General features: G+C 36.1%; 1 protein-coding gene and 1 long non-coding RNA gene across 2 annotated transcripts in view; one reads left to right on the plus strand and one right to left on the minus strand.

Annotated features, from left to right (window-relative positions):
• LOC148959503 (uncharacterized) overlaps positions 1 to 10,235 on the minus strand; it is a 228,097-nt gene extending 217,862 nt beyond the window's left edge. The window contains exon 1 of the long non-coding RNA XR_016144168.1: positions 10,100 to 10,235. This is a non-coding gene — a long non-coding RNA (uncharacterized LOC148959503). The remainder of the gene's footprint in view (positions 1 to 10,099) is intronic.
• LOC135685596 (chromatin-remodeling ATPase INO80) overlaps positions 1 to 15,483 on the plus strand; it is a 33,197-nt gene extending 17,714 nt beyond the window's left edge. Inside the window, exons 22-42 of the mRNA XM_065201581.2 lie at positions 319 to 403; positions 542 to 659; positions 1,624 to 1,709; positions 3,273 to 3,437; positions 3,842 to 3,941; positions 4,069 to 4,102; positions 4,331 to 4,398; positions 5,409 to 5,499; positions 5,814 to 5,897; positions 6,191 to 6,493; positions 6,765 to 6,849; positions 7,221 to 7,440; positions 7,666 to 7,793; positions 8,193 to 8,287; positions 8,913 to 8,985; positions 9,232 to 9,276; positions 12,078 to 12,191; positions 12,534 to 12,636; positions 12,942 to 13,030; positions 13,946 to 14,105; positions 14,460 to 15,483. Coding sequence (XP_065057653.2) covers positions 319 to 403; positions 542 to 659; positions 1,624 to 1,709; positions 3,273 to 3,437; positions 3,842 to 3,941; positions 4,069 to 4,102; positions 4,331 to 4,398; positions 5,409 to 5,499; positions 5,814 to 5,897; positions 6,191 to 6,493; positions 6,765 to 6,849; positions 7,221 to 7,440; positions 7,666 to 7,793; positions 8,193 to 8,287; positions 8,913 to 8,985; positions 9,232 to 9,276; positions 12,078 to 12,191; positions 12,534 to 12,636; positions 12,942 to 13,030; positions 13,946 to 14,105; positions 14,460 to 14,812 — 2,599 coding nt within the window. The 3' untranslated portion in view covers positions 14,813 to 15,483. The remainder of the gene's footprint in view (positions 1 to 318; positions 404 to 541; positions 660 to 1,623; positions 1,710 to 3,272; positions 3,438 to 3,841; positions 3,942 to 4,068; positions 4,103 to 4,330; positions 4,399 to 5,408; positions 5,500 to 5,813; positions 5,898 to 6,190; positions 6,494 to 6,764; positions 6,850 to 7,220; positions 7,441 to 7,665; positions 7,794 to 8,192; positions 8,288 to 8,912; positions 8,986 to 9,231; positions 9,277 to 12,077; positions 12,192 to 12,533; positions 12,637 to 12,941; positions 13,031 to 13,945; positions 14,106 to 14,459) is intronic.
• The last annotated feature ends 869 nt before the right edge of the window (positions 15,484 to 16,352 follow it).

Genomic DNA, 16,352 nt, shown 5'->3' on the forward strand with positions numbered 1-16,352 from the left:
ATGATTGAATGATTTGGCTGATTTATATGTCATGATTTATCTTATCAATCAATTTACCAAATAAATTTTAACGCTTCAAAACCTTCTTTTTGTGACTGACTTTATTACATGTGTATACGTGTTTTAGTGATGTATACAGTAACAATTAGTCTGATGTTAAAATTTAATGCCTATATTGGTAGGAGGCCACAGCTTTGTGGGTGTTCCAGGGCCGAACCCTTTGGGCCCTGCCTTAATCCGGCGGTGGACTTAACTATTGTGAAATGATCCTTGTGATTGGAATGCAAGTGTATATATCTTATTAATCTTCCTTTTCAGCGTTCGATGGAAAATTCTTCTTGGATTTAACTGTAGAAATAGGCTGCTGCTAACGGGAACTCCTATTCAAAATACAATGGCTGAGGTAAGCTTAGTTTTCTAAGCACGGTAAGATTAGTAGACATAGCGATGCTTATCTATTTCAAGCTACTTTAAAAAAGGCAGAAATAAAAAATAATTTCAAATTATAAAATGTAAATTTTTGTTAATTTTTTGTTTTCAGCTTTGGGCTCTTCTGCATTTCATTATGCCTACACTGTTTGATGACCACGAGGAATTCAACGAATGGTTCTCCAAAGACATAGAAAGTCATGCTGAAAATAGATCTCACATTGATAAAAGTATGTGAAATTCACCAAATAAGAAATGAGTGCTCAACTGTAACATCTTTGCTTATTTTTGGTATAATCAAAAAGATGTTTAAAACTTCTTCATTTTCTGCGCTTTTTTCGTTCTCATCTTCTTCATTGCACGTATAAATACGGAAAGAATAGGGAAAGTGGCAGACTCAGACTACCTATCGCTTACAGCGTTTTTCTACCATTTTTACCTGACTTCATTCAACGATACTTTTTCATTTAACAATGTGCACTTTAGAGATTCCCTGTTTTTTAAAGATTGTTTATTGTTTAAGTTTAAAATGAGCGTTTTTTGAAAACTCAATTTTTGATTGGTCTTTGTTTCCTTCATTGGAAACAACTAGAACGAAAGCAGGTAGTGGAAATAGGGGCTGCTTTAGATTTCTTAGTGCCGATAACAATTTTGATTTGTCGTATGTTTCCGTCAAATTTTTTCTTTTATTCTTGTACGTAACCCTAGAGGAAAATGGTTCAAGTGTTTAATTTACTTCTAGTATTGCTCTTAGTTTATTTACAGATTGACTTATGCGCCATTCCGTTTGCCTAGATTCCGTTTGCCTAGATTCCGTTTGCCTAGATTCCGTTTGCCTAGATTCCGTTTGCCTAGATTCCGTTTGCCTAGATTCCGTTTGCCATGATTGCTTCAACGAGCTACCAATCGAGATTCGAAGTTTAGACTCGATTGTTGTTTTCAAGCATAGACTTAGCGAACATTTGAAAGGATTATAGTCGTTTTTTTTCATAACTATGATTTCTTAGGATTTTTTTAGAATTTTTTTAAGAAGAAATATTAAAAGACATTTTAAGGCTTTTACTTTGTATTATGTATTTTTGATGTGTTACATTTTTCTTTCAGACAGGGCCCTTATTGATAACAATACTCGTAGTATTGACAAGGTTTTACCCTGTATAAATATTCCTCTTATTATTATTATTATTATTATAGATCAGTTGTCAAGGCTGCACATGATTCTGAAACCATTTATGTTGCGAAGAATAAAAAAAGATGTGGAAAATGAATTGTCAGATAAGGTGAGTCGAAATTCAGTTTACATTGGTTTGTAATCGAATTTGTCTTTACTTCTGCAATTTTCGATAATCTCGTTATCTTCTCTTCAAAATTTTCCTTTAAAGGTGAACTGACTCGCAAAACTAACTTGACCTCAAATGAAAGCATATAGAGCATAAATACCTGGTACATTATTATTTTTCTAATATTCGACACAGTTATCGAGTTATTGAGCCTCAAAGTTAGCCACCGAACATTTTCCGAGCACGGACGAGTTTGCCCGAGCCTTCCGCATAATCGTAACGTCACAAACACCATGTTCACATCACTTGAGCAACACGACAGTCTGGAAGGGCCGTACTTTCATGACTTTGCGGATGAGCATCAATACATTCATTGAGTAGGTTTTGGCTCCATTTCGACAACCTGATTGGAAAACAGATTATGACTCCTTTACAAACCTTTCATAATAAAATTTGCAAAAATATCGTATTATTCAACGCGTTTGAGGCCCTTTCTCCGTCTTGCAGGACCCAGTGTGTGGCGGGCCAACATATCATATAATGGTAGCGATAAATATATTGACAGGATTTTTTATTTTCTGGAAACCTAAGTAAAATACTTTTATTTTGTTAAATACGGCTGCTGTTAGACTAATTTATCAAGGCTGCCCCCCCCCTCCCCATAAAGTTAATCTCGGTCTTTGATCCTGGTTAACTTCAATATATGTAGTAAAGATTTCGAATGTAAGTCACTCGTTTTCGGTATATTTTTTATTCAATCACATGAAAGATTTTCAGGGGTTAAGAACCTGGTACGATCGAGTCGCTATTTGCAGGAAAACAACTTTGTAAAATTTTCAATTCCCAGGCCGCTGCACTCCTGTAACTCGGGTGAACCGACGAGTTTGCAAACCCAAAATAAAGTAACGTTCATAATATATATTGATGTAGAAATATTCTATCGAAGTAACAATATTTTGAATTTATTCGAAAAAGAAGCTAGATTCATGATAAAATGAAAAGATTCTTACATTCGTCAGCATGATCGACTTCAGAATTGAGAATTTCTTCGAGCAGCTACAAGTGCCTATTCCTTCCAAACTTTAATTCCATCCTAACATAACGCAGTACCAGCCAGCACATATCCTTCGTACATTTCATTAGCCTCCAATTTTCATGTATCTTGGATCAAAGGCTACGTAGATCTCCTCGAATAGTAACTGAACAAGATAAACTGAACTGTCCAGTCCGTGCGTGATTTCTATTCAAGGAATGAAAACATGGTGTTTGTGACGTCACACGCATTGGGTCACATGAAATGCCGACAATGGTCGAACACTTGACGATAATTTCATGACATTTAGAGCGGAATTGCGTCAAAACGAACAATAATAATTAACCGAAAACTTGAAATTAAGATTCCATGCATCGTTTGCTGCATAATATCAAAAAAAACCTTTGAAGCTGAAGTTTCAAGGTATTTCGTCACAAGTTTGTTTGATGCAAAAAGCTAGTATTTGTTGAACTCTGATGAACCAGAGAGTTTTAATGAAATGGGTCTAAAGTGTAACATTCGTTTTTCAGATTGAAATTAAAATAGAATGTGAAATGTCTCCGCGGCAAAGATTACTGTATCAAGCGGTAAAGAACAAGATTTCCATCGAAGATCTTGTGTCACAATCATCATCTTCGTCATCAACCAATCAATTTGCAAACACATTGATGAACCTGGTCATGCAGTTCAGGAAGGTGAGCCAATCAGATGAGCTTTGATAATTCTAAACAGTCTGTCTCTGCTTTAGGCAATAACAAAATGTCGAATGCCATAAGGTTTATTTCGTTGTCTCTCCTATTTGTTTTGTACGTTCCAAGCTGACAGGTTGCTGATAAAAATAGCTTTTTTCAACTTGCATTTAGTATGATTAACAATTTCCATGCTATCATTAAGTATTTAACTATTACCGTTATGTATCGTCATGACGTCATGAAACAACTGTGTATCAGTGTATCGTTATGGATACCCGTGCCATTTTCTTATTACAGCCAATATAATAATTTCTATTCTTTCGAAGATTTAAACTTAAAGTAACTTTTATGATGAGTGTGGTAGCGCAGGCTTCAAATGTTAGTGTAAAATTATTTTTTTACTACAGGTTTGTAATCACCCAGAAATTTTTGAAAGAAGAGACATCAGGTCACCTCTTTGCTTCAAGTTTTCCCAGTTCCAACTGCCTCGGTTACTGCATCATAGCGGTAAGAGTTACATAACGTAATTTACTCTTGACCAAAGGCCTCTTTTTCTTATGTAAGACAGTTGATTTCTTTTTTATTGCAGCTTTTTCTATTAGAGTTCTCATTCGAGCGTATCATTTTCTTGTAGGATTCATTGATCGCTTGGATGTTCCCAAGAGCAGGTAAACTGTATATCTTTGACTTGGCATCCCAGCCTATAACCAGAACTAAATTTGCTCCTTCAGTGCAGGAGACTTTTAAAAGGCTTAGTGATGGTCATCGTAGCAAATTTGCTTTGTTTCATTATAGCGTTAATTAACGCTGGCTTTTTTAGGAAGACGTCTCATATCAGTTTTGTCTATGGTGCTATATGCTAATTGTTACATACATCTTTATCAAATGTTTTTCAGGTCATATGTTTTTGATGGCAGTATTTGGAGTCCCGGATATATCTCAAGCACTTTTCAGACTAATGACAGTATGGGTCCAAATTTATTTCTCTGTCATCTTTAACTGTGGTCTGTTTTAATATGTTAATATGTAAGTTAATATGTATTCTATACGTAAGGACCACAAACAATTATGTAATCCATTGATCGCTTGGATTGCTGTATGTAAGCCGTTGATACAGCAATATCTGAAAACAGCATTGAAGAGCGCAAACATATAATACTAAAGTACTTTTCATCGTCATAGTAAAAAAAACCGATAATATCCAAAGATAAGCAAAAAATTTATTACCAGACACGGATCAAAAGTTAAATGAGAGAAAAAAGAAAGCGTTTGGTGGGTTTTTTGTTTTTAACCAGTCACCACCGAAAGAGTATTAAAAACGGAATAATATATGCTAAAAACATATGTTCTAAAATCAACGAATTTAAAACTATCAGTTGTCAAAGTATTGATGACGTCATCATATGCGTAATTCACAAGCACGGGAAATGGGTAATTTCCGAATGGGTTTTTGAGCTTCAAATCTTTCGCATCTTTGTAGATGCAGATGAGCTGCGTCGAAAGTGTTCATATTACTTAGAAGACTCTCGCTACTTTATAATGGCGTTTTAGTTTTGACGGGTAGTTTCAACCAATGAAAATTTTGTTGGACACCCTTCATAATTTTGAAACATTAGCCCAAGGAAGAGGTAACAAGTGAAAAATATCTGGTTGCCCTCTTCGCTTGTTCATCGGCAAAAATTCCCTGTCTAATGGTTCCGCTTTTCCATGCTGTTTTCATATTTTCCTTTTTTGATCGTTTTACCTGCTTATTTTAACGTCGAAAGTCCTCTGAAAATGCAGCTATAAAACTGATATATTTTATTAAGAAATGAATATAGCATTTTGATTTTCTTCTGATTTGCCGTTCCTGTTCTTTGCCTTTTCTATTGCTTCGGTTTGACCAGTGTGTTTTCATTCAGAAGTCGAACTGGTGACATACCTTTAAAGGAATTTCATCTGTGAATAATGACGTTATGCATTTTACCCTTGTAGATGGAATCTGTTCTAGCTGTTTTTCTGTCACGAGGTTCATTAATCTCAGTCCAGCGGAAGTTTACAAAATATTCAAAAGTTTTGCTTTTCGGTAATTGAGTATTCATTTATTGCATGTTCTTAATTTTTAATGTTTCTCCATTAACTGTGTCTTTACATTAGTTGTGATAATTATATTTTTCATCTCTTGATGAGTAGTCTCTGTTTATACATGGTTTTAATTTATTTTCTAAACACCTCGTTTAATACCACAATATTCACTTCCATTTCTGCTACTCTAGTCACCAGCAGCGAATACTTGTTTATATTGTCTTTCGAGGTCTATGGTCTTGCAGTTGTACGGTTAACAGTCCATATGCTCGTGACTAAGCAAGAAACTTAATCATATTAACCACACTTTTCCAGGCTAAGCACAGTCTTCTCATCGATGGAGGATGCCATGAAAATTCGTCACTGGCGGCTTTGGTCTTTACAGCATACTGCCAAGAGGTAAATTACCGTTACGGCCATTATTCTTACTGTTACTTCCGTACAAGCTTTTCTATGCGAGCTGCATATTTCCCAACTAAAGAGATATTTTATATTGTTGATGAAAATTTTGGCAACAAATGGATCGTTTTATTGGATCGTCAGCTGTTACTGATTACTTCCTTTAAAGGAGGCTTGTTTTGGAAATCATTTCATCAATAAATAACTGTTTTCAAAGGCCTCCTGCGAAGGTCTTCATTGAAAATTAGCGCAAACTTAGCCAGAATACTTTGTTATTTCCCTTGTTTTTGCAGCTGTTCAAGAGATTTGCTTGTGTGTTCTGAACTGCCAACTAATTCCTTGTCAAGAAGCTTTCCTGATGTCATGAACAAACTGGTTTTTACTTCGAACATTTCAACGTTTGCTGCTCATTTAACACAGCGAATTTCACGCATCCCAGAGCTTGTCGAGAGAAGAAAAGCACAGTTGCTTGAGCTTAAGACAGCGAAAAGATCATCCACAAAATCTACGCCAACTTCACCAAGAAAGTCACCTAAAAAATGTTTGCACAAGTCAAATGAACATTTTATGCACGAGGACTCTCTTTCACTGCAAAGGTCATTTCTGCTTGCTTCTGTTTGATTCCAGTGCTCTTCTGGTTTATATTCATTTTTCATGCCACTTCTATCCACGTTAATACCTAAGAATAATTCTTCGAATTTTTTTGGTTAGATTTGATATTTTTTCTTGCAATTTTTCGTCGCTTTTTCTTCAATTTCTTCAACTTAACACCTCCTGATGGTACATTTTTTCAATAATTTATCTTCCTAATCTGGATTCGCTTGCACCCATTTTGCTATAACAGTTTTCCTGTCTTATCTTTCGTAGATTGTCTAAGGATTCCGTTGTGACAGAGGAAAGATTTACTGTACCAACTTGTTACCCATCGTTTCTTTTTGCCTTTGAGGAGACGGTTCGTACTTTACTCTCGCAGAAGTTGGATTTTATGTTAATAAGCGTTTTCTGTACTTTAAAAGGTGGTTTTTCTGCCTTTTATTGGCCCGCAAGAAAATGTTGGGCTAGGAAACGGGTTTTGTTGACTTTTCATTGAAAAATGTTGGTTTGCTCTTTGTCCCAAACACCTTAAGATTTTCAAAAGCAACCAAAAAGTTTAATTCTAAGCTTCTAAACAAACAAAAATTAGCAATGCACGTATTCTTAATATCCTCGCTCCCTCTTTCCTGCTCCTTCTTTCCTGCTACTTCTTTCCTGCTACTTCTTTCCTGTTTCTTCAACAAAATGCCACGTAAATTTCCCAAGTGCTCTTTTTATTCTTCTCTCCAGGTAATATCGCCGACTCAGCAATACTATATCGCCGATCGAGATGCAGCATACAAGTCGTACGACTTGCAGTTTGGAGGAGCAGACCTTCGTTGTGTCATTTCTTATGGTTCATTGGCAGATAATGTAAGGCACCAAAGAAACGCAGTGTTTTTTCCACCTGAATTGGCAGGCCTTGAAGCAGCTAAACCATTGGATGGGTGGTCGCATGTTAGGTGTCCAGGTGGGGGTTTCTTCTTTCGTGAGAAAAAAGTTATTTTACAATTTTAGTAGATTTTTCATTTAATTCAAGCTATTATTGACAATGATAGGACATTTTGAAATATTAAAAACTATTGGTAATGATAGGCTGTTGCTTTGGTAGTTCGAAGTTGCATTCTTCATCTGATTAAACAGATGTAAGGTACGTTTTTCTTGATGAAGGCGTTACGTTGACCCTTCTTTTCAGATCGCAATGCTTTGATAAGTGACAGTGGAAAATTGAAGGTTTTAGATGGCCTTTTGAAAAAGCTCAAGGATGAAGGACATAGGGTTCTTATATATTCCCAGATGACAAAAATGATCGATATTTTAGAGGTGAGTAACATGTTCTAATTATGATCTTCGTTTTTATGTATATTTTGTGTTAGTCTTTGCATTGCAGATCCTTTTGACATGCAAACAACTCAGCAATCTGTTAAGCAACCCACCAAGCAAAAAACCTAGAAAGCAGGCAAGCTAGAAAGCAATAACTCATTTAATTGCTTTTACTGCTATAAATTTACATGCATTAGATGCAGAATTTTAAGGCACGATTTGTTTGTTATTGTCGTTCCTTTATCACCATTGCGTATTTGTCTTTGCTTCTAAGCTGGTATCGATGGAATATTATTGAAATAAATATAGACAAAAATGCTTCAAAGACTCTCGCATTATTACTCTATCACCACTTGAAGACACCTTTTATTTTTGTTTATTTTAACTCTTTTTTGGTAGATCTTCATGAATTTCAAAAAGTATAAATACATGAGACTGGACGGCTCTTCGAAGATTTCAGATCGTCGAGATATGGTTGCGGAATTTCAAACAAAGTAAGTATGCTCACTGGGACAGAATAGAGTCGAATCTCCATTACAATGATTACTATAAAAGTGATGACAAATAATTATTTGATCTATGTTTTTCCTTGAAAATAGGGATGAAGCCTTGCGAATTTGTATGCAAATTGCACCAATTGTGAAAAGTTGGCAGATTCCTTCCCATCTTTCTTTTCCAGAGCTTGTAAACATTGGAATGTTTTTCTCTCTTCTTGCTTCCTAGATACCTATAACCTATTTTATTTCGAAACCATAACAAGCTTGATCTCATCTAGCTTTCTTCGTAGCCCTTTCGTATTTTCCCTTTGGCAGGGATTCGTCTTAGCCGCTCTATAGCATGCCCGCAAAGCTTTTCAGTGTTCCAAGGAAGCTGACCCCCTGAATCCTATATTAATTTACAGATATTGTATCAGATGTTTTAAGATTAGCTATTTTCTTGAATTTACAAGATTACATAGAACTGAGAGTAATTCAGTGCATATTTGAAGACATGTGTGTTCAACATTCGTTCTAATAATTGATGTTGAATAATGAGTGTGAGGTGACAGAATATTTTTAGGATTGCTGTTGTCTTTCTGTCATTTACCATCTTCTAATTTGTAGCTAATGTTCTTTACAGGTCGGATATTTTCGTATTTTTGCTCAGCACTAGAGCTGGAGGACTTGGCATCAATTTGACTGCTGCAGATACTGTATGTTTCCTTTAAGAGTTTAACGTTAGAATATTTACCTTTTCAAATTTGTTTAGCGCTTTTAGCTAATGATTCATCAAACTCAAACGTCTATTCCCTTGAGAATGGTATTTCATTCTAACAGCATATATAATCACCATTCTGCATCATCATCTGCATCATCCTAGCACCATAAAAACCGCTGCGGGTTTTGCATTTGCTCAATATCATACCTGCTCTCGCTAAAATCTTATTTTCAACTTTTAGGTCATTTTTTATGACAGTGATTGGAATCCCACGGTGGACCAGCAAGTAAGTTCTTACACATTGGTTTAAACATTTTCATTGTGACACACCACTCTTTTTGCACATCGGGTTGGTGGGAAATCTTTCAAATATTTTTAAGCAGAGGTGTATTTTTGTGGCACAAGAATAACGGTAAATGCTTCCCCATCTTGCACGTCGTTTTCAACAGCACAAAACAAAGATTAACGCCCCAAACCGAAGATTTGCATGCTGCGTTCACACGGAGCCGGCCGAATATTTGGTCGGCCAAACAACTGGCCTGCTACTGAAGCTGGCCACAAATGAGGTCACTTGGGCGTTGCATTTACATGGGGCCGCTATTGTGACCTAATTCTTATGTCTTGCGCAATGTGTCAAAAACTTGGCGCCAAAAATCATTGAAAACGGAGGACTAACAAAACAACTTCTGGCATTCTCTGTTCTTGTGTGCTCACTTTGCAAAATTATGTTTGAAATGGATGGCTGAAATAACTGCTAACCCTGATTGGAAATTTACGACTTTTGTTATGCTTTTCAGAATGGTCATGAATTTTGGAATGTATTTTCCGAAGAAAGTCTTTCATATTTTTAGCAAAGCAAACAGCAATGCACAAGCTACAAATTCAAAATCTAACCAGTGACACTAACTAATAATAATAATAATGGAAACATTTCATTTTCAATTCAACTTAAACTACAATTACAAATCTCACTATTACAAGGTAATTTGCAATTGGCTAGCCTGGTTTTACAAGAAAAAACTATAACAATCGTAATGTTAAAGGAAAAACGGAGAAAAATAAAACAAATAATAATAATAATGATATCATATTTATACAGGTTAAAATACCTGTCTAAAATATACATGGATTACCGAAATGAAAATTATATACATTATGAAGTTGAAATCTTACAAGGCAAAGTTTAAATTTTTACAAAAAGTCTTAAATCTTAAATTTCACACTTCATTTCGTCTGTTAATTTATTAAAAACCTTTGCCTTCTTGCCTGCTTCGGATTGTACTTTGGGCATAACAATATATTTGGACATCTGCACAAATACACTGTCTGTGTTTTGCTCTAGTGAAGTAGTTTCGAAAGGCGTGTGGCGATGCACCATTCAAACTTTTGAAAACTTCCAAAGCTCACATTTTGTTTCGTATACTACTGACTTTCTCCAGCTATACACTGTCCCTGTTGCCCTTTATTACTTTCAGTGCCCGTCTCTGAATGTTCTCATAAACCGTCTTTTTTAATGGTGCCATGTGAAGGAACACATTGTTGCAATAAAGAAGAATTGGTAAAATTGTAAATTGTAAATTGTTTCTGCTGTGTAAGGACTGATATTATGCCGGATACGCGACAATAACTTTACACTAGATGTGGCTTTTTTCATTGTTTTTTCGAAGTGATCAGAAAACGTCAGGTTTTTGTCCATCTTTACTCCAAGATATTCGTATACGTTAGATTCTGTGATCTTTGTGTGATTGATCTTGCTCTCCATTTGGATTTTGAAGTTCTCTGGTTTGTACCGTAAAAAACGCACTCGGTCTTGGTCTTTTTAAGATTAATAACGAGATTATTTTGATGAAACCAGTTAGGAATCTGTTTTAGATCACTGTTTAACTTTCCTTCGATAAATTCACATTTTTTACCAGCAACGTACAAAACAGAATCATCAGCATAGAGGGTCATTTCACATTGGCTTAAATTTTTATCGATATCGTTCACGAGTAAGGTAAAAAGCAATATGGGCCCAATTTGAATCCTTGCGGTACTCCACAGGAAATAGCTTGACTTTCTGACAAGGCTCGATCATATGATACAATTTGCGTTCTATAAAACAGATAGCATTCAAACCAGCAAAGCTCCTTGTTTTAAATATCATAATTTAGAAATTTAGATAGGAGTCTCACATGGTCCACCGTGTCAAAAGCCTTTCGCACATCAATAAATACAGTTCCAGTCATAAGGCCCCTGTCCATATTGGTTCTGATAAAATCTGAGAAAAAAGTAACTGCATGTTGAGTAGATGATCGCTTTCGACAACCAAACTGTCTCTCCGAAAGCATATTATTGGCCTCAAGATAGTCATAGAGCTGATTGTGCACAACCCGCTCAAAGACTTTTGAAAGTTATTCATGATCGTCTTTTCACCTGACTTGTAAACTGGCGTAATTTTAGAGCATTTTTCAGCACATGGGAAGATTTCTATTTCAAGATATCGATTGATCAACTTTGAGGGAGGACCAGCTATCTCGTTTGCCCCAGCAACAAACAATGGTGTTGGTATATCATCACAACCAGCAGCCTTTTTTCTTTTAAGTTTCGTTAAAATGTCTCTGATATCTTAAATGCTTCTCATCTTGAAATTAAAGGTGACCTTTTTGGGGTTCTGTCTATGACCCAATGTTCTGTGTTTGTGATATTTCCAACTTTTATTCACTATTTCCAACTAACAACAATACATTAGATTTTAGCCCCAAAACTTTGATTTGCCATTTTATGTTTGCCTCCGTACCCCACATCGACACCCTTTTTTTTGGAACTGTGCAAATATTTGGTCGGCCATAAAGGTTTGCATGAGGCCGCTCGCGATTTTTGCCTACCAAATATTCAGCCGGTATAAACATATTCACACGGGTGTGAACGCAGCTCCAGTTAACATTATTTTATTTCGTGCTTTTTGTGACACATAACGTTGTTTTTTGAAACGGTTCTGATGCTATTAACATACAATCCTATTAATAAACAATTTAATTTGTTACGAAGAAGACTATGGGGGATATTTTTTAAGAGGAATGAGGAATTAATTTTGGTCGATTTTAGGCAATGGACAGGGCTCACCGACTGGGACAAACTAAACAAGTGACGGTATACCGGCTCGTGACAAGAGGCTCGATCGAAGAAAGAATTTTGCAAAGAGCCAAAGAAAAGAGTGAGGTATTGTCTAATTGTTTGCCCTTAAGTATTCGAAGTTTTGCGTGACATTTACAATTTTTCATTTTTTTGTGCTGGAATAGTTTTTTTATCCGTCGAATTTGTCAATTATTGTTGTTCTTTCAATGTATTCTAAGAGAATACGTTTGGTTTTGACGATGTATAACCAGTTATATAAAAAGTATAATGACAAACATACATGTATATCTACCGTATTTACTCAAGTTAATGCCAGGCCTTTAGTAGACGCCGGTTTCGGATTTGTTCGAGTTTCTTTTAAAGGCATTTAATCTAGTTAACACGGTAGCTTGTATTGACAATAATTGTAAATATTTCCTTGTTTAGATACAAAAGATTGTAATTTCTGGTGGCCACTTTCGTCCTGATGCCCTGAAGCCAAAAGAAGTTGTTTCGCTGCTGTTAGATGACGCAGAAATGCAAGATAAATGTAGGCAACGCGTGCAATTCATACTTGTTAAAAAGGCAAAACAACGTTTTTGCATCTAACATCCCCGTGCTTTTTCTGCAAATATCACTAAACACTATCAAATCTAGCTGAAGTCAAACATTCTTGTACAAGTAAATACAGTGTTTTTTCCAGCAAATTTCAAATCGAAAGGCTGAAAAGTTGGTATTTGGATATACATTGAATCTGGACATACATTGCTATACCCGTGACAATTGAATTTCCTCAAACAGCTATGAGTATGGCCTATTTTCTTGTTTTGTTAATCATATCATAAATTTTTACAGTTTTGCAACGTGAGGCAGAAAGGAAAGCAAGCGAGGAACAGACTAGAAAAGGCGGGAGGAAACGAAAACTGCCAAATGGAACAAATCAGGTAGATACCTCATTTATCTGCACTTTATGAAGGTATCGATTCCAGTGAATGCAGATCCAACCTCGTTTAAGCACAGTCTTTTCAATTTGACTAAAACTACAACTACTGTGTAACCTTTTATAGTAGCATGTAGTAGATGTTGTTATCAAACCTCCTTAACAGAGTCTCAATGGAAAGATCCAAGCATGCAAAAAATATGAACTGTTGCGTCAATTGTATTTACGGTACAAATATGCTGTAACCTTTTATAGTAAATTGTATGGTGGCTAACTAAGCCTAATTTTGGACGTGGACGTGCCATTTCGGTTACAGAAATTCGACCCATAATTCTGCACATCTGAAAAAATGTGACCCATAATTCCGCAAACATGATGAGAACTATACCCAAAATTCCGCAAAGCAAATAGATATTCTTAAAGCACATAAAAATCATCAAACAAATTTTTTATGCCCAAACTTTCCCCTAAAATCTCAATATTACACATAATTCATGCTTTCATTTCTGCTGGACATTCATTTTGTTAATGCTACATTCCCCTCCAATAATTTTGCAATATTTTCCCAAAATGGTGCCCATGGTTCTGCATGTTTCTTCAAATGCTACCCGTATTTCCGCATATTTTTCGAAAACTGATACCGATAATTCCGCACTTTTAAAAAAAAGTACCCCTTATTAATGACAATTCCCTGTACCTCAAACCTATTAATGTGCCCCCACCCCGAGGTGTTCACTTGTGACAGTTTGTGAATAAGGTAGATAGGGTCCCTAAAAAAAGCGATTAAGGGTGGTATATATATTAACTAGTTACTTAAGGCTTACATGTATCACTGAGTGACATCACAAAACCTCTTTTTCTTGATACGGAAGTTAGTTTTCAAGGTTTCAGAGAACACTGACATTGGCTTTTTCCTTAGAACTCGCCAAACATGACAAGCCAGAAGCAAAAAGGAAACCAGTTTTCAACACGTGCGTCGCCAATTGGAAATGATGTAATCTCTTTTGCAGCAGAGTCGATCGATGGTGATAATTCACTTGTTATTGATGACTCTGCCAGTATTTGCAGCACAGATGCAGGTATTTGTGAACATTGTTTGATAATTAGGTCATATTGTGTAACTCAATGTAGCATTAAATAGTTGGTCATGAAATAGTCAAGTCGCTTGTGCTCTGGAGATCTAAAAGTTACTGTTGTCTCCACGTCATGACACTTACAAAAGATGGCTCGTGGATCATGTTTGTTAAGTTTCTTTAATCTTTATTTTTTAATTTTTTCATATTAATTTTCAATGCTATTCATATTTCAAGTTTCATCAGTGCTACGGGGAATTTTTTGCGTGAAGATATCGTTGCCTGTTGCTGCCTGAATTTCTCGTTATTTTTGCTTGGTAGACTAATAGCAAGTGTGAGTGATTGTTTTGCTTTTTTCAGCTTCATTTTTTCTGAATGAAGACATGACTGGATCTCTAAGTGGAATAGGTGGCACGAGACCACCATCAGCCATTGGACACGGGACAGAGTCGCCAACCTCATTTTCAAGTGAAAAACCGGTTGGGAGAGGAAAAAGAGGCCGTGGATCAGCAAGGGGCGCTTCGCCAAAGCCCCGTGGCCCTAAGCCAGGCTCGACGCGTGGACGTGGCTCTAAGTCAAAAGGGAGCTCCCTGGCTGCCGCCGCCGCTGCTGCTGCCGCCGCCGCTGGTGCAGCTGCCGCTTATGCAGCACATGGTTACAGCTTCCAAGCCACTGGACAATCGTTTGGTGCCAACTCAACATCTAGTAAATAATTCGCTTTTCCAACTATGTAATGACTGCCTTCCCTTTAAGGCGGACTGTAATTTGTATTTACTGAAACATGCCGAATGAAAAATTTTTTACAGCAAGTCTGTTGAGAGGGATATGATGTCCGAAGACGCAATAACCCTGTGCCTCAGTTATATAACCTTGTTTTCTGCAATGTATTACCATCTTCGCATAAGAATGCCTTCGACACAAGTTTGGCGTTGCACCAAGAAACCGTTGTTGTGATTGACAGCTATCGGTCACTAAATCTGCTCATAAAAGTAGACAATATGATGCTTTTTAGTGTAGAACTGAATTTTACTTTCATGTTTAAATAAATTTAATTTCATTAAGAGGATCGACGTGCAATGCGCCAATGTGCAGTGCGCTTGTGTGTTATGCTCCAATCGCGATGCATGGTTTTGGCTGAGGAAGAATGGCAGGGCTTATTCCTCATTCCTTTCCCTAACTTGCTGTTTCGCCCTTATTATTTCTACTTTTAAACCGCGTCAGCTTTTGAAGATATTGCTGATTATGTTAATGGAAATCAGCTTATAAATTCATCGAGGATTGCTTTGTAATCAATTGAGAAATGATACGTTTTGTATATTTATATTTTTAGAGAATAATTCATAACTGCATTTTTCTGAGAAGCAACAACGATAAAAGTTTTTTATCTGAATCTTTTATTTTCTGCTCTGTCTGTCCCCTGTTCGCTCCATCTCATCTCGCGTATAGATATGAAACGTTTTTAAATGAAATAAAACTGAACGTATTTTTGCATTTTGAATATACTTTGGTCTATAAAATATACTTTTGTCGTTGGTTTATTTATCTTTTAGAAAACAGTCTTGCCTCCCATCATTTGTGGTTGATAATTTATGCTTGCCAATATTTTAATTTTTCTCTTTAAGACACTATTTTCTGCAAATACGGAGTGTTTCTGCTCAAAACGATTTTCCAAGAAGAGTTTTTCAAGTTACAAAATATTACCATATCAGATACGGTGACGCACTGATTTTAGTACGGCTTGATGAAATGCAGGTGTAGTATCCGCCTAGCAAAATACATATTGAATAGGAATTTGTAATAGTGGAATCCCGATATAACGAACTCTAAAGGCAACCAGAAAATAGTTCATTATATCGGGAGTTCGTTAAACCGGGAGAAAACGTTTTTTAGGTCTTTTCGTAGTACACGCCTAAATATACCTTTGGTGGGCTTGTTTAGGCTATCTCCAATTTCTGTGCACATTTTGCTCAAAAAAAAACCAAGCTGAATTCAAGTATTTCTAATGGTTAGACATCGAAAATGAATCTTCATGTTCCTCTTATAATATGGGACCAAGAGATTGGCAAAGCTAGGTCACTTCACTTCTAGTTGGCGGCTGAATGACGTCTTAGAGCACTTCACATATTTATTTGTCTTCTTCTTTTCGCATTCAATCTGGGTTTCTCAATAAAATTGTCTCATAATGTCTCATAAGTAAGAAAATGTTCGTTAGTATCAATGTACTTATTCGCAGTTATTTTTGACGTGATCAAA

Source organism: Rhopilema esculentum, chromosome 10 (assembly GCF_057945365.1).
Source record: "Rhopilema esculentum isolate cy_ngs chromosome 10, ASM5794536v1, whole genome shotgun sequence".
Classification (NCBI taxonomy): Eukaryota; Metazoa; Cnidaria; class Scyphozoa; order Rhizostomeae; family Rhizostomatidae; genus Rhopilema; species Rhopilema esculentum.